The following is a 22684-nucleotide window of genomic DNA, read 5'->3' on the forward strand; positions in this document are numbered from 1 at the left end:
AATTTAAAAACAAAATAAAATCTATGATTCTATAATCTGAACTCAGATCCTAACATCATTCTAACTTTGTGCCTAGGAACAAATCATTTAAATTATCTAGGTCTTAGTTTCATCATCTACAAAATTTAGACAATAATTCTTATTTTCTCTACATCCTAGGGTTACTGGAAGGAAAGAATTTTGCAAATCTGAAAGTATTAGAGAAATATGAGTTATTATTAGCCACCCATTTCTTGAGTCCCTTTGCTCCCCTTCTCAACTCTCCTCCCTGGTATGTGGCTTGTGTCTGGATTAGAGATTCTATTACCTTTGTAGTGTGGCCATCCTGTCACAGCTGTGAGTAGTGGGCTCCTTTCCCAGGAGCCCAGAGACAGGCCACTGCTTCCCTCTGCTGGCCCCAGGGAAATCGCTGGGCTTAAAACCATCCAGTATTTATCTCCATTGAACCCTGTTTGTCCCAAAGCTCTGACTGGGGTCCTAACAGGGAATTGCTCCTAGAGCTTTGAAACAGAGCTGTCATTAGGAAGATCATTTGGAAGCAATTTTCAGAAGGGATTAGAAACTGAAGAACTGGAGATGGAGAAACCAGTTAAGGTTATTACTCTAGGCAATGAAATGTAATGGAGAACTGAGCTACTGTGATAATGGAAATAAAAGAAGGGATGGAATCAAGACACTGCAGGAATTGAGTATTGTTGATGAGAAGAGTCAAAGATGAATTTGGCCTTTTAAGTTTAAGTAACTGGGAGAAAGGTAACTTCATAAATAGAGAAGAGGGGAAAATATCAAATCCCGTTTTAGGCACATGAATTTGAATTTAATAGGAGAGTTGAGGTAGAAATGTCTACCAGACAGTTGGAAATGTGGGACTGAAGTTTAGAATTGAGGGACAACATGTGGCACATAATAGATTCTTAATAAATGCTTGTTGATTGATTGGATGAGATGTAAGGGTATGAGAGAGATTAGGGAACTTCTATATAAAGATCACTGAAGTTCCAGGAATAGATGAGATCACCAGAAGTCAGAGAGAAAAAAAAAAAAAAAAAAAATGAGGACCAAGGTTATTGTGAGGATCCAGTAAGAGAATAGTTGTAAAGCACTTAGTGTTGGTGTTGCTATTATTATTTCAAGGGATAGGTAGGTACATAGGGGATAGTGTGTTAGGTCTGATGTTGAGACAACCTGCATAAAATCCTGCCTCAGAAACCTACTAGTTGTGTGACTCTGAGTCAGTCATTTAACCTCTTAGCCTCGGTTTCACTTTTGTAAACTGGGAATAATAATAGCACCTACCTTATAGAATTATTGTAAGGATTTTGTGTCATTTCAGTCATGTCCCATTTGGGATTTTCTTGGCAAAAATCCTGAAGTGGTTTGCCATTTCCTTCTCCAGATCATTTTATAGATAAGAAAACTGAGGCAAATGGGGTTAAGTATCATACTGCTAGTGACTAAAGTAAGATTTGAATTTAGTTCTTCCTGATTCCAAGCTCAGAGCTCTATCCATTGCACCACTTTTTCATTGCTCATTGTAAGGATTAGATGAAATGATATATAAATAGGGTTTCACAAAGCTTCAAGCCCTGTATACATGCTATAACAATGATGATGATGTTGAAGTCTAAGCAGTAATATGGTTCATTGGATGTAGTATTGGCTTTGGGGTTACCAAACTTTAATTTGAATATTGGTTCTGCCACTTTGTGCCTCTCTGAATATAACCACGGACTTTCATGTCTCTGGGCCTTTTTTTGTTTCATCTAAAAAATAATACTTAATGATCTCTAAGGTCTCTTCTAGCGTTTGATCTGGGATCTAATGAAACTATGCTAAGTGTTGGGGATACAGAGATTTAATAAAATGAAAATGTAACTAGGACTGAGGGTTTTTCAATGAGCGTGATTAATTGGGAAACCTGATTAAATACCTCTGGATATTTAGTATAGGAGTAGTGTCAAAAACAGAAAAGGGCCACTAAATGAACATAAAGATCCTATAGGTCACACATTGACTCAGAAAACCACATATTAATATTATCTACATTCTATTGTATTTTTATTTATTTTGTTAACTATTTCCTAATTTCATTTTGATCTAGTTGAACCCCTTAGGAGTATTGGGCAATAGAGGGTCTCTTGTTGGACACTTGTATCCTAGATTATCATAGAGGATAATGCTATCAGTTGCATCCCCTAACACTTCCAGAAAAGAGTTTGAACATCATACTCCCAGATTTCTTATCATTAAGTTTAGCTCAGTCACTAAATATAATCATATGATTGCATGAAAGATGCTACTTTTCCACTCTATGGGAATGTTTTCCTCCTCCCCTTTGCCTAAACATACTGAAGACACAACAAAGAAAAGACAAGCCTCTGTGGTGAGACAATTTGGAATCTGCTTAAGCCATACTTAAAATGAGGACAATCTACATGTCAATGCTTGCAGATGGAGCATGAATGTGTTTGTAAATAATGATGGAGTGATTTTATGCAAGAAGAGGCTACAGGGAGAATTTGATATGATTTTGGAATTGCATACATTTGAATGTCAATGTGATTGGCATTGAAATTGCTTTGACCCCCTTTAGTTAGTAGATGATCAAATTTCATGTCTTCCTTTATGGAGGTGAGTGAAATGGGAAACTGAGGACTTCTCAGAATAATAACTGTGAGTAACTCAAGACTCAGCACCGATGATCTGTTGATCATTAAGGCTCCAGGAAGAGCAAAAAACTTGCTCTTATAGCAGAAATACCTGAGATAACTCTCTTGACCTTTACTTAACTGCTTAGAGAAGAACCGGAGTAATTATTTAATGACCTGGAGATATTCAAGAAGTCTCCAAACTAGCTATCTCTATTTTTTTATGGAAGAAGCCTGAGGTAAACTAAGTCTCCTTGATTATTCTAGAAACTTTTTAACCCCTCTGGCTTAATCGGAATACTTACCGCTAAATAAATCTCCTTATTGTGAGGGATTATGTGGTTTCTCATAAAATCACTAACTAAGGTAAATTGAACCTATAATCTAAATTTTAGTTTATGAAGGTCTTATAGGTTTGGGAAAAATGAAATTCTTTGTACAAACCTTACAATAGAGTCCTCATACCAGCTCAAGCACACCTGCAAGCATTTACAAACATAATAAACTGACCACTATAAACTTAGGCAAACACACCTGCAATAAATCAACTATAATGGCTTGACTAGAATTTAGCAAACCTTTGCTACTTCCATCTAAGCAGGCAGTGAAAATTAACCAAATGAAGGGAAGGGGTCATGGGTTCCTGTGGGTTTTGACCATTTAAATCATCTCTTGGCCTTTGAAAAATCAGCTCTACTCTCTCAGTAAGCAGACTGCCTGCTTCTATGAGATTCTAATAAAGCTTCTGTTCTTCACTTTGAGAAATCTCTGAGTAGTCATTTTGAGTTAGGGGTTGCCATCCCACACACTCTGATAATCTTATGTAGGATCCGTTAACCTTGTGAGTAGAGCTGGGACTAGAAGTAGACAAGATAGGCAGCCACCTAGAGTATGATTTGAGAGGCCCAAAGGAATAGATATTTTTTAAGGTAATAGGGATGGTGCTCTAGTGAGTGTGTGAAAATGAAAAGCCTCCTGAGCCCCTGTATACTCCCTGGCTTGATTCATATAGTAATACAACAACTACTACATTAACATTGTTTTTTTGTGCATAAATATACACATTTTTAACATCTGAAAATTCTGTTCTCGTTGGTTCAAAGGTATTCATTTGGTGGTGTCAATTTATATCATGCTGTGCATACAATAGATACTGAATGTGTTCATACCTTTCAGTAAAGACCCAAATGTTCTGATGAAAATACACAGGATATATTTGTAAATGTGTTTGGAAGGAAGACAATGGTTTAAACCTTGCCTAGTATTCAGAAATCTCTGGTCTTGGTTCTGTGATCTCTTTAGTCTATGAAAACATTATAAGGACTATAAAGAATGAATGCCCTTCTTTTCTTCCCCTTTCCTCCTTAGTTCCCCTTGACACCTTTATTTTAAATGCCTCCAAACTATAATTGAGAGGGGCAATGGGAAGAATAGAAAGAGTGGGATGGGCAGAATGGAGAGGAGGAGTATCCATTCTAGGGTGTCTAAACCTCCACCTCCTTCCCTCTCTACCTCAAACCCTCCTTCAAACCCATTTAAAGGCAAGAATTCTTTCTACACTATGACATGTAAATATTTTTTAATGCATAATTTGTGGCTGGGAATATCAGTTGTCTTGAGTCAGGCTGTGGTTGGGTTTATGTACTGGCTCAGCACATTTTCTAGAATTCATCATGCTAGGCACATTTAACCATGTAGAGACGGGCAATTCTTGATAGGATCAAAATGATGAAGTAGAAGCTGATACCTGAGTTTGGGAACTGTAGTCAGAGACATCTAACCTCATCTAAAATTTTATAATTCTTTGGCCAAGTTACCTGATTATTTTTATTTCTCCATTTTCTTGAGTGTTTGAATCAGGTAAGAATAGTCTAATAGTCCCTGCCTTTTTTTTTTTTTTTTTTTTGTTTAAAATCATGTATCACATGATGGTCCTAGGGACCAAGCCTTTGGAAAGCTTTAGGGAAGTTCATTGCTTTTTTTTTTTTTTTTTTTTTTTTTTTTATAATTTAAATGTAGAAGTCTTCTCATTTAAAGTACAATCTTCAAGTGTTTTAAGGCCTGTTAAATGTCCAAAAGATTCGATTTATTCAGAATGATTCTCAAAAACAAAATTAGGACTAAGGAATAGAAATTCAGATTTGGGCTCAATATAGGAACTTCCTGACATTGGAACTGCTCCCAACTACAATGGGTTGCTTTGTGTGGTTATGAGTTCACCGTTTCTCAATGACTATTTGTCAAAGATGCTGTAGGAAGTGTTTATGCTTCAGACAAGGTCCATTGGAATACATGGTATCTAAGATTCCATGATTCTAAAATAGATGCTACTAATCTTCCTTAGATAACTGCATGATTAGTTAAGGATTCCGATGGACCTCTAATCTCAGGGATGTGGGCACTTCCTCCAGAGCTACAGGTTGCAAAAGAACCAGGGCCCCACATCTTGAGATACTATGACATGAGGATTGTGTGGGTGGTCTTCTGGTTCTCTTGATGTTTCATGGGTAAAAGTAGAACATATGGGCCATCTATCAGTTATTTCCTCCTTCTTGCCATGGACTACTCCTTAACTATATTGAGTGTCTAGACACCCAGATTTTGTGACACTATTCATTTGAAAATGTGCAAACAGCAAAAAGTATTTATTAAATACTCAGTGTGTCCCAAGCACTACTGGGCATACAGATACAAAAAGAAAAGACAACTTTTTTTCTCAAGGAGCTTTCTAATAGGGGAAGACAAACCACAAAAGACATCTTCTAAAAAGATACAATCACACAAAACAGGAATGTGAAAGTGGAGTGGGGTTGAGGGTGGTGAAGAGGGAGAAACTATATTTGAGGGGGCAAAGTGACAAAGCATAGCTGGTGTGGTCTAAACCTTTGCCAAGATAGAGATCCTGGAAGGAACTCACTTTCGTATAATAAGTCAAAGGCTCATGGATGGATCTAGATCCTAAAAAGAATTAATGTTCACATCATAAATTTAGAACTTAAAAAAAAAATTTCAGAGGATATCTTGTCCAACTCCATTTTACAGATAAAGAAATTGCTCCCAGGAAGGATGGCTTTTCCAAGGCTACTAAAAATGGCTTTTGAATCCAGGTCTTATGACTGGAGAGACTGTAAGAGTTTCCGCTGTGCTCTGCAGCCTCCTCAAAATCTCAAAATACTTTTAAAAAGGTTTTTCTATCTTTTTGAATCTGTGTAGGTGATGTTGCTAAGTGACGTAAGGCTTTTCCCAACTTGTACGTATTGTGCTTTTAACCTGTGGTCTTTGTGGCTGTACTTTCCCATGTCTGCTGACTCACATTCCTCTTCTGTCTCATGATTTGGTAGAGGAAGAATTATTTCAATTTCTCTGAGAAGAATCTCTCAGCTCACTGCCTGATAATGAGTTCCAGTTTGGCTCCTCCATCTTGCACATGTATGGCTTGTCTGTGGACCCCACAGATGTCTTTGCACATATGTGTGGATAGTCACATTCATTTACACTTAAATATTCTTTCAACAATTTCTTAAACCAAATCTGTTGTATAGTTACAGGTTTTGCCATAATATGCCTTGGTTTCTGTACTGTTTGAATGGAGGTATTTAAATACACATGTATGCATATACCCACAATCCTCCCCTAACAGTATAACAAAGGTTACCTTGAATGCCCTGATTCCTTTCCGAATAAAGCATAATATGAAATACTATATTGTTAGATGGTTAGTGTAATTTTTGATGAACAGGTTCAGCTGTCTATTTCTATTTGTGGAAAGAGTAATATGATATTGACAAGAGCATGATACCTTGTAAAAAGGAGAAGATAATCTTTGGGGGGGGTTGTGGGGAAGATATGTCTGAAATAGGTAGATTTTTTGGACCACTGTATTTATTTATTCAATGAAAAATCTGTTTTCTCTGGAACTGTCACTTTTGTCAGAAAAAGGACAGTATAGTAAATCGATCTCAAAAAGAAACAGTTGTCTCCCGACTCCATTTAAAAGTTTGCTGTTATCCAGAATAGAGCAAGGTGTTTGGTTTATTCCCCCCTCTCTCTCCTTTGTGATTACTCAAAGCTGGCCTAGATCTGGTCACAGGTGTATTTCATCTTATTGTTAACAACAGAAATAATCATATTACTAATAGCTAGTATTTATATAGCACCTACTAAGTGCCAGGCAATGTGCTAAGTGCTTTACAGATCTCTCATTTGATTAAGCAAATCATGACTGTATTATTGGCTTGAATTTAGGCTGCTCATGAATATAGGTCACATCTTGAAAATGAGCTTTCTTTGAAAAGAAAATAGGTCTATGCTCAAAACCCATGCTGATTATAAGCTACAGTCAAGTTAATGCAATCCAGATTTTGAGGAAATAGTGCTTATTATATTTGAATTAAGGGAATCCAAATGGAAATCCAGATTTATACAAAAGGATAATTAGGAGGTGATTATTTGTTCTCCAGAAGGATATGTTCAAGGATTAATTTAAGAAACAAGATCTCTTAGTACACTGAAAATATAATTCTATTTGTAATACTCTGCAGAATAATATCTTGTCAAATATCATCAATTGGGCCTATTAAAATGGTTTAAGATATAATAACATAATAAAGGGTAGTTATTCCAAAGAAATAATATTATAAGCATCAAGAATCTGGTGTTATTCCTGCTAGGTTTTGTGAACTTAGAGGAGAGTTGGCTTGAATGAATAAATAAATGAATTATTTATTAAATGTTCCATGACCCCTGTGGATCAGATTACAAAAATGTGACATTATTGATTCTCAAAAAGCTTAAATTCTAATGAGGAAAGCAATACATATAAGGGATGATAGGTAGAATTGGAATTCTTTGGTTTAAAAAATTATTTGTTTTGAAAAATGAGACATAATGACTATACTACCTTGAGAAAATTATTTAACCATTTAGTGCCCAATAACCAAGACTCCAGGTTAAAGAGGAAATATTTGTCTGCAATGGTAGAGGGAATTTATTCATCAGAATTTTCCTATCCCAATAAAATTACCTCTGATTAAAAAGAAAAAAGATTAACAGGCCAAAATGTACTTAATCATTCCCTGTTCTTGATTCTAAGGCTATTTGTAGGCTTCAGCATTTAAGGCTGCTATGAAAATCTTTAATGTATTAGTGAAGTGATTGTGGAAAGGAGTTGTCTCGACAGCATTATATAGGGTACCCATATGTCTCTTTATAAGCACTTTCATACAATTTATCTCATGTGATCCTCGCCATAACATATAGATGTCCTAGTGGAATCACTTAGATTGTAGAGTCAGAAAGATGTGAATTCAAATCTGATCTCAGTTAATATTTAGTAGCTAAGTGATTCTGAACAAGTTAGCCTCTGTCTACCTCAGTTTCCTTCTTTGCAAATTGGGGATCATAATATCTTAATAACTAACCCTCACAGGGTTACGGTGAGGATAAAAGCACTTTCTATCCAAAAGGCTCATGAATTCTGATTATAATTACTATTGTTGTTATCCTTCCCATCAAGGAAATATTTGACTAGGCCACCTTCAATAATTCTGATCTATACTGAAAGCTAAGCAGTGTCCTACTTTAGTATGATCCATAGCCTGATTAAAAGCATTGACAGCTGACACAAGTAGAGACCCAAGTTTCCTATTGATCTTTGTATGATACCTCATTTGTACAAGGAAGAAACTCTAAAGATTCTTAAAAGCTTCTGAAATGGAAGCATGAGCTATGGCAGGTCCTACTGAACTGAAAAAAAAAAAAAAATGGATTAAAGATGCCTAAATAGACTGAGCATCAGTTGAGGAAACTGAGTCCCAGGTAGTTTATATAATTTAACCATAGTCACACAAATAGTGCCAGAGACAAGAGTTGAACTCTGATCTTCTGAATCCAGTATTTTTTCCACACTGCTTCTGAGAACCAGTTAAGTATGAGGAATTTCAAGCAGAGAAGATAGACTAGGTACTGTCCCTTCTCCATAAGGATTTGCTCTAAGATTACTTTTAGGTGACAAGATCTTCTAGTGTACTGAAAATATATAATTCTCTTTGCAGAAGATGGTGAAGAGTCAAGAGACCCTGTACAAAAGCAGACTCTGTAGAGATCTTGATTCCAAGACCAGAAATCAGACATCTGGCTACACTGATCAGTAGTAGAGATAATGAGGATTTCCAAGCATAGTAATGACTAACATCTGTGTTCCTTTTAGAACATCGAACTGAAGGTGGAAGTAGAGAGCCTGAAAAGGGAAATCCAAGAAAAGCAGCAGGACCTCGATAAAACATGGTGAGCTGCCTCTCTCTGATTACTGTGTTCTGGTTCCTCCATCCTCCAAGTGACTCTATGCTCTGACTATTCCTGGCTTGCAGATATTTAAAAAAGCAAATAAACAGCTCTGGATACCCAAAGAACTCCTGACTTATTCCTCTAACTCATACTACACTGGGAATCATAGGTATTATATCACTATGGCAGTATGATTCAATACAATCTAGTATAGCAACAAATATTTATTGCATGCCCTCTGGGCCAAGGTATGGTAGAGAATACAAAAATGAAAAATAACAGTCCATGTTCCTCCCTATTTCAACAAGTGTTAGTGGTTCCCTATTATATTTGCATCCGTGGTTCTCAAATATTTTGGTCCTAAAACCAAAAATGATTAAGGACCACCCACCATAAAGACCTTTAATGTTGTTAATAACTATGGATAGTTATCATATCAGAAATTAAAACCTCATAATGTTATTATGGAAACAGTTTTGATCATGAGGACTCTCTGAAAAGAGTCTCAGGTATTCCCAGGGCTCTCTAGACCTTACTTTTGAGAAGTGTTGCTTTAGACAAAGAAACTGTTCCTCTTTTGGCATTTAAATCCCTTCACAATCTGTCACTAATGTTCCTTCTAAATTGAATTCACTTTCCTCCTTCTCATGCACTCCCTGTAAACAACATTCAGACTTTTGTTGTTCTCTCTGTCTTTTAGAACCCCCAATTTTGCTTAAAGCTCAGCCTAGAAGGCCTTGCTTGATCTCTCCTTCCCTTCCTCCCTTCCTTCCTTTTCTTCCTTCTTCCTTCCCTCTTTTCCTCCCTCTATCTCTCCTTTCTTCCTTTCTTTCTCTCTGTCTCTGTCTCTCTCTCTCTGTTTCTTTTATCCTAGGAACTTAGCAGCACATAATGTGGCACATTTTATTGGCTACTTAAAAAAATGCTTGTCAAATTGAATTGGCAGAAATTGATATTTGAAGGAAAATCAGGTTTTTGAAAGGTGAAAATGAAAGTATCCTTAGGATTCTGAATTTTCAAGAACAATTTATTTATGCTCAGCAATGAGACTTTACTTTTCTTTCTTCTTAAATATTTTTTCCTTTGATATCTTTTGGGTTTTTCCCCATAATTTAAATGTCTTATCATGCTTACTTTTACTTTTACACATTTTACTAAAAATGAAAAATAGATGAACACCTTTTGGAAAAATTAGTATGCCAACTGAAACAAAAGTTTTTGGTTAGCACTTACTTGATTCTAAATCTTCATTTTTTTAAGGATTCTAGTTAATTCATGTTTTAATGTATATATTCAAGGAATGAGAACACAGAGGGGCAAATGCATTTCTCAAGGTTTCTCTCTTGAGGGGTCCCAGGCATTCCTTTTGACCTCAACCCCAGAAGTACAGCAACTGTTCTATCCTCAAAAGAGTCAGTGAGGTGACAGTGGATAGAGCACCAAGCCTGTACTCAGGAAGACAACTTCAAATCCAGGCTCAGATATTTATCAGTTATATGATTCTGGGTAAGTCATCTATCCTCTGTTTATCTTAGTTTTCTCGTTGTAAAATTTTCTTGCTCAGTTTTTCATTTGTCTCCAAATCTTCATGAGCTCATTTGAGATTTTCCTGGGCAAAAATAGGAGTGATTTCCCATTTCCTTTCCCAGTTCATTTTACAATGAAGAAATAGGCAGAGTAAAGTGACCACCAATAAATATCTGAGGCCAGATTTGAACTCAGGGATATGTCTTTCTTACTCTAGCCCTGTCCATTTTACCACCCAGATGTCCCCCTTTTGTAAAATGGGGGTGATGGTAGCACCTTCCCCTAAGGTTATCATAAAGATTAAATAAGATAAAAATTGTAAAGTTCTAATCCCAATGCCTAGAACATAGTAAGTGCTATGTAAATATTAGCTATTATTGTTGTTATTATTATCTATAAAATAATAGCATAATAGCACCTGTCATCATCATCATCATCATTATAGCACCTATCTCTCAAGTTTTTTTGTGAAGATCTAATGAGATAGGTCTGTCCAGCACTTAACACAGTGCCTAGAACATGGTAGGTAATTAGTAAATGCTAGCCCATTCCAAGAGAGCCCAGGAGGGACTATTACCCTGAGAGTAGGATAAAGCTTTGCTAGGGGAGGGAGAGGCAGCAGGTTCCCAATGAGCTTCTCAACAAAGCTGGAGAAGCACTGAGCAGGGTCAGCTCTCAGTAGGGAATCTGGTAACCTTGGATACAGCTCCCAGAAGTGAAACAGAGTTTCTGTGGAGTCAGCATCTCTAGCCAATAATCCCACAGCCTTGGAAATGAAGACATAGGTGGAAGTGGATTGTAATCAAGAAATGATTAAGAACTTGGAATAAAAATCCAAACTGCATTAAGGACCACTCAGCACTTGGCTCTGAAAATACTGCTCATTTTCCTTTCCTTCTCTCTTTCTCCATCCCCCTAACTTTAAGGACAGCTGCCTGCCATCTAAAAATAAGCCATTGGCACCTAATTCCCTTACTCTGGTGTCTCTGGGCATTCCTGTAGACAGCAGAGAAGGATATCTGTGCCAAAGTCCTGAGCTCTGCTGGATAAAATGGTTGGCACTCCACCAAAAGAAAACTTTTCAAAGCTCTGGATTGGGGGAGGGGCACACAGATTTCAAAGGATAGCTTGCTCTTGACCATATGCTGTCAGAGGCATTGACAATTCGAGAAACAAGAGAGATCTGAGTTAGAAAGCAGTAAGAAGGAAGATCCCAAGGGCAGAAGGTGGTGAATCGGGCTGATGTCTTCTATCTTTCAAATGTTATCTGAAAGGCCCCCTTTCCAATTTCTCATCTTGAATCTGTGGGTAATGGTGACATTTTGGAGGAGGCAAATAATCTATGTGATTTAATATATAACAGCCATCCTGAGTTTCTTAAATATTATCAGAAAGGGATTGGAAAGAAGTTCACCCTTTGACATCCTTTCCGTGTCCAAGGTCTTTCCATCCGGTCAAAATGACTTGAAGTTATAAGAACATTTGGTGACTTTATTTATTGTCCCCTTGGGACACTCATGCAGTCAGTAACCAACATATAAGTGCCTACAATATGCCAGGCATTATGCTAAGTGCTGGGGGTTCAAATAATAACAGTAATAATAAGTCCCTGCCCTCAAAGCTTTCAATCTAATGGGGAGGGGGAGAACACACAAAAGGAAACTGATAAGAGAGGGGGAGGACAGTGAAAGTACTTGAAAAGGGGGTGTGGTAGAAAAGTCAGACAAATGCCAGAATACAGCCCAATGGGAAGCAAGGAGAGCTTCTGCTAAGCCCGTGTTATGTCATTGCAGGGCAGCAGCAGAGAATCTGAACAGCCATAATGAAACAGAGCTCCGGCGCCATTATGAAGAGAGGCAGCAAGAGACTGAACATGTATATGAACTCCTGGAGAACAAGATCCAGCTCTTGCAAGAGGTAAACATGAGCTCCAGAGTTCCAGACAAGATGCTTTTGACTCTCTGTCTGGGGATGGGGCTAATAGCTCTGAATGCTATATAAACATTAGCTGTATTAGTTTTATTAAATTGTTATAATCATCATTATCATTATTACATATAATTCTTGAATCATATTTGATATATTACAATATCATGTTAATGTGATATGATCATGTAATGTAATGTTACATTATATGACATATCATTCTTGAATATTCACATTCATATTGTTATTTCAAAGTTCCTGCCTTATATGGGGCTTCCTTGAGATCTCACTGTTTATTCTTTATCCAGGAGACCAAGCTTGCAAAGAATGAGGCTGAACGGATGGCAGCACTTGTGGAGGCTGAGAAAGAATGCAACCTGGAATTAACTGAGAAACTGAAGGAGGTCACCAAGGATGGGGAAGATGTACCAGGACTTAAGGGTCAGGATGACAACCACTGCACTGCCTTGGCCCAGAGAGACAAGTAGGTGGCTTGGGCCCTATTTTGACTTATTCTCTCCCTCACTTGTGTGCTCTTCTCTTGTTGATGAAGAACTCATTCCACTCTTCCTGACCCAAACGAGGCTATAGAAGATCATAGCTCTCAAATAGTGCACCAGGATTTAATTGTACCACAAGTAATCCAGCACTGGCTCTTGGAGTGATGTGCATGTACTAGCCTCCCAACTCTCTCATAGCATCACCAACTTCTTTCCCTTTCCACAATTCAGTCTTTCATTTTCTCCTCAAAAGAGCACTGGAAACACCAAGCTTGCTTCAACCTCTTGGTTCTAAGATTGCCTCTTTTTTTTTATACAAATTGAGGAGAAAGAGGGAAGAGGGAGAGAAGAACACAGCCAGTTTCACACATTGGCTTTGAGTGATTCAAGCACTTTTCACTAACTCGTTCAGGTTGGTTGAATCAGTGCTATCAACACTCACAAAGGCATCAATGCTAAAATAGTGTGGTTTCAACTTTACCCTAACAAATGAATGAAGGAAGGAAGGAATAAAAAAGTGTTTATTAAGCATTTACTAGGAACAAAGCACTGATTGTATATGGAACTGGTGATACATATGGAAAAACAGAAACATCTATTGTCCAGCAATTCCTATTCTAATGGAGGATCAAAAGAAATAGCATAATGTAAAGCCCAAGTTCTTAAATTGTGGGTTGCAAGCTCATAAGAAATCTTATCACTGACTGTGAGGGTGGTGAAATTGTGATTCATTTTTTAATAAATCTTTGATTTGTATACCTATCTTATATGCCTATATGCCCTAGAGTCTTGAGAGGAAAAAGTCCTGATATAAAGCCATAAAGTCAACTAGCATTTATTAAACTTCTACTGAGTACACTTTTAACTATTATTAAAATGAGTTGTAACCTCCTAAGAAATCTCATAACTGAATGTGTGGGTTGTGAAATTATGATTTATTTTCAGCAAATCTTTGATTTGTATACCTATTTTATGTGCCTATATACCCAAGGTCACATAAAAATTTCTTGGGTGAAAAGGAGTGGGCAAAGCCCTGATATAAAGCCTTCTGCAAACCATAAAGTCAACTAGAATTTATTAAAATTCTACTGAGTAACAGCGTTAACTATTATTATTATTATTAGGTACAGATGATCTCTTATTTATTTCTTATTTATTCTATATATAGCTTGTTTATATATTTATTTGCTTGTTGACTATTAGATTGTAAGCCCCTTAAGGGCAGGGACTATGTTTTGGCCTCTTTGTATCCCCAGAGCTTAATATCAACCAATCAATTAATAACATAATTAACAAATCCTTAGTTATTGCTCAATTAACCAAGTTCTTTCCAGCTCTAATAGCCTATGATTTCAGTTGAGAAAAATCATCCAAAAGTAAATGTGATGAATTGCCTCAAGCTACAGAGCTAAGTAGCAACAAAACCAGGATGAAACTAGACCTTCCTCTTGCCCTCCCCAGCCCAGTGCTCTTTTCATTACACTATTAGTTGTCTTTTGAGTTAGCCTTAAATTATATTTAAGTCAAATCATATTATATCAAATGTTTTCATCTTCGTTCTCATCATTAATGTTATTTTTTCATTATTCCAGAAGAATTGATGAGCTGAGTGAACTCCTGGCTGCCCAGGAAAAGCTTGTTGAACAGCTGTCCAAAGAGAAGCAAGAACTTTTGCAGCACTTGGAAGAACACAAGGGCATGGACATCCAGGTAAGACTCAGTCTACCTGCTTGGAAAATTATCTTCATCTTTTTCCCAACCCCAATTCCTGGTTAACAGGGCCATTTTCTGTCTGTGTGTAGTAAATAGTTTAATTCTATTACCTGAGATTCTCTACTTAACATTAGTACCTTGTAAAAGCTTAATCAGATCAATTCATATGGCAGCATAGAAGAAAAATATCAGAGGAAAGTTTGCACCTCTACAAATGAGATGCTTAATTTGAATTTATTGAAAAGTAATTTCTTCCCTGAATTTCAAAACATCTCTGTTCAAATACCATTGATGGTCCTGAAATACTCTGACAGAATTTTTGTGGGTAACAATGTAGGATCACAAATTTATTGCTAGAATGGAGCTGTAAAGCCATATAGAACAATCCCTCATTTTACAGATGAGGAAACTAAGGACCCAGAGATGTCAAGTGGTTTTCCTGGAGCAACACAGGCAAAAAATAGATATGAACTTATAGATTTGTGACTTAATCTGTTTGTTTACAAGTAGATAAGTAGGTAGAAGGTCAGAGAAGGGGGAAAAAAAAGAATGGTGGCTTTAGTAACCTCAAGTTTTTGAATGCAATGAAGATATGTATATCTTGCTGACATGAAAGCAATTCTTTTTTTTTTTTTTTTTTTCTTGCAAGGCAGTCAGGTTTAAGTAAGTGATTTCCCCATGATCTTACAGTCCACTAAGTGTGGAATGTCTGAATCTGGATTTGAACTCTGGTTCTCCTGATTCTTTGCACTGTGATACCTAGCTGTCCCATGAAGGTGGTTCTTAAAGGGGAGTTCCCACAATGTTCTGAGTTAGGGCAGCTTCACTAGAATAATTGGAAGAAAGCGCTTATTTAGACTGATAAATTGTGGCATGTGGCAAAAATTATTCTTATGATCATCTATATACATTCTTGGAAGGTTAGTTGCTAGGGTATGGATTTTGGTGCACATCATCCCATTGTTTTGATAAATATTAAAATATTTGTGTCAATATTTAAAATGTTTTATCAAATCATCAGTCCTTTGTTGGATTCATTATTTCGATACCTTGGCATTTCTCCACCAATGCAGATCACAATCATTCAATCAGCAAGCATTTCTACTTTATGCCAGGTACTTTATGCTAGGTAAAAAGTGCAAATAATGAATTGACTGAATCAGATCAGAATTTGAACTATTCAAAGATGTAATTGCTTAAAATATGGGAATTGATTTCAGTACAATGGAAATGTGCAGGGGAATTTGAATGAAGTGACCATTTCAAGGAAATTCATTATTTGTACTAATTAGGACTTAGCTGCAGTATTTCTAATACAAGTGAAAAAATCAAGGTCATTTTAAATCAGGCAATCTTTCAAGTGAAAAAGAGACCAGAGTTGAAAAATGATTCTTCTTTATAAACTCTCTCTTTTTTTTCTTTGAACTTGTGATTTAATTGGTTTGATGAATCTCCTCCACCAGAGCAGATAGTATCTTCTCTGCCATTTGTAGCTAGCACTTAATATTAACTAGTGTTTGGGGGATTTTAAGCTTTGCATAGCACTATGAAAATATTATCTCTTATTTTCACAACAATCTGGGAGGCTTTTATTGTCCTCCTTTTACAGATGAGAAAACTGTGGTCAGAAGAATATAAGTGACTTGCACAGGATGACATAATCAGTGAACTATTTTGACTGGATTTGAACTCAAGTTTTCCTGACTCCAGAACTAGCATTCTAATCTGTGCCATCTAGATGCTTGGACAGAATATTAGCTTCAGAGAGATACTTGAGAGATTGGTTAAAATATGTCAGAGACAAGTCTTAAATCCAGACCTTCCTGACTTTGAAACCAATTCTCTGTCCTCTCTGTCAAGTAGCCTCTATAATCTGTTATATTATATTCTGGTAATTATTGAATACATGGACTATAACAACCTGAGCCCCAGGCATAAATGAACAGATTGCACTGCATGGATCATCCCCCATTTGAGAGGTTCTTCTAATCTGCCTTGTCAGAGCTTAGGGGCTGAGCCTTCAAGGACAGCACCTGGGGGGTATGAATGGCTGATGAAAGCCAGATTATGACCTAGGAGACAGATGACAGAAAGGGTGGGGTATGTAAAAGAGAACCATTCTGAAAATACCCAAATGACTCCTGATGATATTGCTATAAATCTCCGTCAAGAGGATTCTCTTCCTGCTGGTTCTGATCTCAGAGTATTCATTCCCTGCTTCATCCCACTAGTTGATTATAATATGGCTGGATTATTCCAGCTATTGGTCTGCTGCACAGAATATGAATGGCAGCAGCCGCCACAATGCTGCAGTTTGATGTCCAGTGTCTGAGTCCCTAGAATTGTGGGCATTAGCCATTGACTCTATTACATCCATCTTGCTTAAGAGTGGGGACCCCTTGTGGAGGGAGCTGTGCACATTGAGAGGATCAGTGAATCAATTCAATCAGTGAATCAATTCACTTGGAACTTAGGTAGGGGAATTAATTTTTTTAAAAAAGGTCAAGACAATTTATTATAGTCTGCGACCTCAGTAAAGTACCTACTATGTGCTTAATATTATTAATATTTTATATTAATAGTACAGTGTTTTGTTACATAATTATATAATAATATTGCATATATTTATATTAATAATCCAGTATTGTAATAAAGGATATCCCTTTTAACTCTGTATTATATTGTTATATTAAAGCAGGGTTTCACTACTTTTCATCTTAAAAATTTTTATATGACCTCGGGTATGTGGGTATATAAAATAGGAATACAAATCAAATATTTATTGATAATCATAATTTCACAACACCCATATTCAGTTATAAGATCCCATTTGGGGTCATGACCCACAGTTTAAGAGGCTGGGGTATTAAAGGATATATTTTATTATCTCAGTATTTTAAGCACTGGAATACAAAAATAAAGCACTCTCTTCATAGGGTTATAAGAATCCAATGAGATATTTATAAAGTGCTTAGTTCAGTGCCTGGTACATATTAGGTACTAAATAAATACTTATTCTCTTCCCTTGTCTCTTAGATTGTCAATTGGAAAGGGCTACATTAAAATGTAATGAATTTCTCCTTAGTGCAGATCTTCATGTAAGACTTGGTTGATTATTTGTTGATAAAATTTAGAAGGAAGATTGTTTAGGTATGAGTCAGACAAAAGTCCTCTAAGCTTGTTTCCAACTCGCAGATCCCATGCCTTTGTTGAAGTGGACTTTACAAAATGTGGCTCTAGTTTGGATTTCTGTGTTGATTCCAGGGTTGAAAATGTGATTGAATAAAAAAGATGGAGGCACCAGGAACAGGAAAAATTAGGAAGAAAGGAGGATTTGGAGGTGAAAGAGAATGAATTTTGTTTTGGATATGTTGAGTTTAAGATACCTATAGGATAGCCAGCCTAGTAGCTAATTTTTGACACAGCAACTCAGTAGAGAGACTAAGGCTGAATAAATTGAAATGGAAGTTATTTTCAAAAAGACGAACTCAACCCAATGGAGCTGAAGAAATCAGTAAAGAAAGATAAGAAGAAAAAATAGAAGAGGAAAAATAAATGGCAGAATTTAGTGAAGATTCTGCAAAGAGACTGAGCAAAATCATTCTAAAAGGTAATAAGAGAATCACACAACTGTGCCATGTCAAACCAAAGAGAAGAAAGAATGCTAGAAAAAAAGACTAAAGAGAGGGTAAGAAGCAAGAGAAAAGGCTACCAGATTTGAGGATGAAGAGATCTTTAGTAACCTTAGAGAGAGCGGTGTCAGTAAAAGAATGAGGTACAATGGCAACAATAAGATTTTATAAGATGATCAATTCTGATAGACAAGGCTCTCTTTAACAATGAGATGATTCAGACCAGTTCCAATGATCTGATGAAGAGAACCATTTGCACCCAGAGAGAGGACTGTGGGAACTGAGTGTGAATTACAACATAGCATTGTTATTCTTTTTGTTGTTGTTTGCTTGCATTTTATTTTCTTTCTCATTTTTTTTCTGGTCTGATTTGATTTTTCTTGTGCAGCAAAATAATTGTATAACTATGTATGCATATATTAGATTTAACATCTATTTCTACTATGTTTAACATATATTGGACTACTTGCCATCTAGGGGAGGGGGCAGGCAAAGGGGGGGGATTGAAACACAAGGTTTTGCAAGGGTTAATGTCGCAGAATTATCCATGCATATGTTTCGAAAAAAAAAAAAAAAAAAGAATGAGATACAAAACCACCTTGTAAGGGATTGAGGAATGATAGGAAAATAAAAGGAGGTAATTTTTGTGGATAGATTTTTCTAGGACTTTTGAAGAAAGTTAGTAGCTTGAAGGCATGGTAGTATCTGATAAAGAGTCTGTGTTTGTTGTTGTTGTTGTTGTTGTTTTAAATAAGACTGGGATTTGTAAAGTAACAGAAAAAGATCCACTAGAAAAGAAGAGAATAAAAAGTTAGAGAGAGAAAATGGGGGGAATAATATGGGCTTAAACAGTAGAATTTAAATTCTTTGGGAATGGACACTTCTTTAAGTTTTGTTTTGTTTTGTTTTGTTTTTGTCTTTGGATTCCCAGTACCCACAAGTTCCTGGCATGTCATAGTAGACACTTAATAACTGTTTGTTGAAAGAATGTCTGACTGCCCTGCTGCCTGGCTTCCACTTGACACCCATGTTCTGACCCAGGAAAAAGTTCATAAGACTTTTGCAATTCATTTTGACAGAGCTTCTGCCTAGCATCCTGTGTACACTTGTAACCTGATGACACAGCACCCATTTGTCTTCACATTTAAAAGAACTTGACATTAAAGAGAGACCCTTCTGGAGCATAGAAAAAGAAACTCTCCTTTGAACCCTTTCCCTGATTCTCCCCTTTGTTTCTGTAACTGGAGGAGACTTATTCCTACCTGCAGGCATTTTGAATAGAGGAATTATATAGCAGTTTCTCCTAAGTAGTGTAAATATAATTAAAGCAGGTAATTAAAATCTTAGTGTAAGCCCCCAAGAATCCCATGAAAGCATATTCCTCTGCTAGATGCATCCCACACCGTGCCTCATCATGCATAAGTACAGGGGATACTAGCGCCAAGGAGAGGAGACCAAGTGATTTTAATGTATCTTCTCTAACTACAGCCCATCCTGAGGAGAAGAAAGTGAGACAGTTGATTGGAAATATTTTCTCTATTATAAAATCTTGGAAAATTTACTCACCCTCAGTTTAAAATAATTTACAAGAAAATTCCTGTGTGTAAACTGTGAGCTGTTTATGAGATCAGTGAAAGGAGGCTGATCATAATGACATCTGGGGAAGTTATCAGGGTTTAAAAACCCATCTGTGATAATTATTTAGAAGGGAGGATCTTTATATTCATTAAAGCAGTAGGAGATATAACAATGAGAACTGGGTCTAGGATCATAAAACAAAAAGCTTGAGAAGCACTCATATCACAACTGCCCTCATTTTTCAGTCCTATCTTGAAAGTGAGATTCACTTGGTTCATCTGATTGAGAAGCTGCTAAAAAGACCAAAAATACAGGTTTGATTTCCCTAGAGGTCTTTTCATGTTTTATGAAAACAATTTGTCCAGAATCACATAACCAGGATGATCCAAGACAGAAGTCTTCTGTACTCTGAAGAGTTCTCTATCCTCTCAAGTCTAATGCATGTCACATTCTAGAAATACAGAGATATAGAAATATAGCAGAGAGAACAAAGGCATAAGTGAATGAACTGAGATGTCTACATCAAAACTTCTTAAACTCAGGGTTTGTGACCCATTATGGATCTCATAACTGAATGTGGAGGGTCATAAAATTTTGATTTATTATCAGTAAATATTTCATTTGTATACCTATTTTATATATCTTTATACCTGGGGTCACATAAAGATTTCTTGGGAGAAAAGGGGTCACAAGTGAAGAAAGTTTAAGAAGGCCTGGTCTAAATCAGAAGTATCAAACTCCATGCTGCAGGTATGGGTCAGAACCAGGTTAAAATGTAATTGAGAAATTTAATAAAATAAATAAAAATACAACACAACATTGATAATGTAAATTTATGGCTTCTAAGTCAATATGTACCTTTCAGGGATCAATTTCTAGGCTTCTATCTGTTTTGACACCCCTAATTTAGATAATACAACTTTTGGAATTGAATTAACATGGTTCTCACTGAAAGTGTGCCTGTCACTACTTTCCTATGTTTCTAGAACATGGACAGAGGAAGAATCTTTATAAAACACATTCTCAAGTTCAGGCCTGTCAATCCCATTAAAGCCAGGCCTGATCTCTCCAGTTAGCAACTGGATTGGTAGAAACAAGGAGATCCTATAGCTCCTTCTGGAAGAAGCTAAAATTCGATGAGGGAAGTACATTGATGAAATAACATCACTCCCAATTTCTCACCTTGCTGCTATCTCCCAACCCCTCCACTTTCTAGCCAGTTACTTCTTATTCAAACCAAGCACGTCGATCTAGATTAGAATGGTTCCAAGCCACAGGTTCACTTCCAAATTCTATAAGGGCCCCTTTTGTGTTTAAGAGCATCTGTCTGCCTCGTGTTCTTGCCTCTGTGCTTCTCACCTCTACTTTTATAAGACACATGGACAGCCCTTGTCCTGTATCAATCTACAAACTCTCTTTAGCTTGGTTCCCAAATAGCTTAATAATAATATCTTGGTATGGGACACCAAAGTAGAGCTACAAAGTCATGGGATATATTTGCTGATTGTTAAACTGATTTTTATTATCTCCTCTTCCAAACCAGCAAAATGTCCCATCTCTGTGAAGTTCACACATGAAACTAGACAGGCAGGGAGAGGGCAAAACAGGGGAAAAGGAGGTTGTCAGCCTTTTCTTTTTGTCTCTGTGCTTTATGATTTTTATAGCAAGAGATGTATTCATAAACAAGATACATTCATAGGAGCTTTCATTGAAAAAGTAAAAGTAATTAAAATGCACAGTGGGATCAGAAGAAGCAGAACATTATGCAAACAGGATCAGTTCTGTCTTACAAAAGCAGTCATCATGCTGCTCTGTTAGGCCTGGGCTGAGCCCAGACATAAACAGTGCTGCCTATGCATCAAAGCATGTTATTTCTCAAAATAGCCCACATTCCCTAGTTGCCATGGAGAGATCTGACATGGAGCCTTAAGTCAAAAATATTTCATACATTCACAATGCAGAGACTGAACACATCACAGGAATTAATGACCCCGGACAGCTCCAGAACACCCACTTATAAGGAGATTTCTCAGAGCAGCTTTGTGTAATCTCTTACTGGAGTGGACACTTATTAATCTTCAGAGTTTCAATTTACAGATCCTCATCTAGCAGTTCAGTGTCTTAGACACCCATTAGGTGCATGTCAATGATGGCCCTTCTCAGTTAGTGCAGAAGAGTGCTGAAACTTCATAAGCAGCCCTTCTACCCAGTGAAAAGGTGCAAGATAATTATTTCCAACTTTTTCACTGAATATTTATAAAATGCCTGCTACTGTGTTACTGTGTTCAAGGTCCTGTATATCCTCTGATTGCCTCTCTAGCCCATCCTCCACCCAGATGCCAAAAAAAAAAAAAAAAAAGAATGGTCTTAAAAGCCCAGGTGTGACCACATCATTTTCCTACTTATTTGTGTCTATTTTGTATATTTCTGTCAATAGAATATTATGGAGATAACTTATAGACTATAAGTTCTGATGTAAGAGAATGCCCTCCTTTGTTTGTTTTTTCTGTATAGCCCCTAGGACCTAATACAGTGTTTAGACATAGCCCTTGTCCTGTATCAATCTAAAAAGTCTCTTTAGCTTGGTTGCCAAGTAGCCTAATAATAATAATGTCTTGGTATGGGACTTTTTGTTCCTCCAAAGCTACAAAGCTACAGTCATAGAATATATTTGCTGATGTTAAACTGATTTTTGTTATCCCCTCTTCCAAGCCAAATAAATGCTTGTTGATTGATTAGTAGTTGGGGAGATAGATTTTTAAAAAAAAAGATAACTAGCCAAATGAGGAAGCATTTTCAGTACCAAAAGTAGGGCACAGCAGTGATCACAATGGGCTAGAGTAACAGCAAAGAATTTACAGAAAAAGTAGAGATT

General features: G+C 36.7%; 1 protein-coding gene across 1 annotated transcript in view; it reads left to right on the forward strand.

Moving 5' to 3' along the window:
* The window catches only part of PDE4DIP (phosphodiesterase 4D interacting protein), a 233670-nt gene that overhangs the window by 105209 nt on the left and 105777 nt on the right, over positions 1-22684 (forward strand). The window contains exons 5-8 of the mRNA XM_074263257.1: positions 8857-8933; positions 12254-12377; positions 12695-12870; positions 14479-14596. Of these exons, the coding sequence (XP_074119358.1) occupies positions 8857-8933; positions 12254-12377; positions 12695-12870; positions 14479-14596 (495 nt within the window). The remainder of the gene's footprint in view (positions 1-8856; positions 8934-12253; positions 12378-12694; positions 12871-14478; positions 14597-22684) is intronic.

The sequence above is a fragment of the Sminthopsis crassicaudata genome, chromosome 4, assembly GCF_048593235.1.
Source record: "Sminthopsis crassicaudata isolate SCR6 chromosome 4, ASM4859323v1, whole genome shotgun sequence".
NCBI lineage: Eukaryota > Metazoa > Chordata > Mammalia > Dasyuromorphia > Dasyuridae > Sminthopsis > Sminthopsis crassicaudata.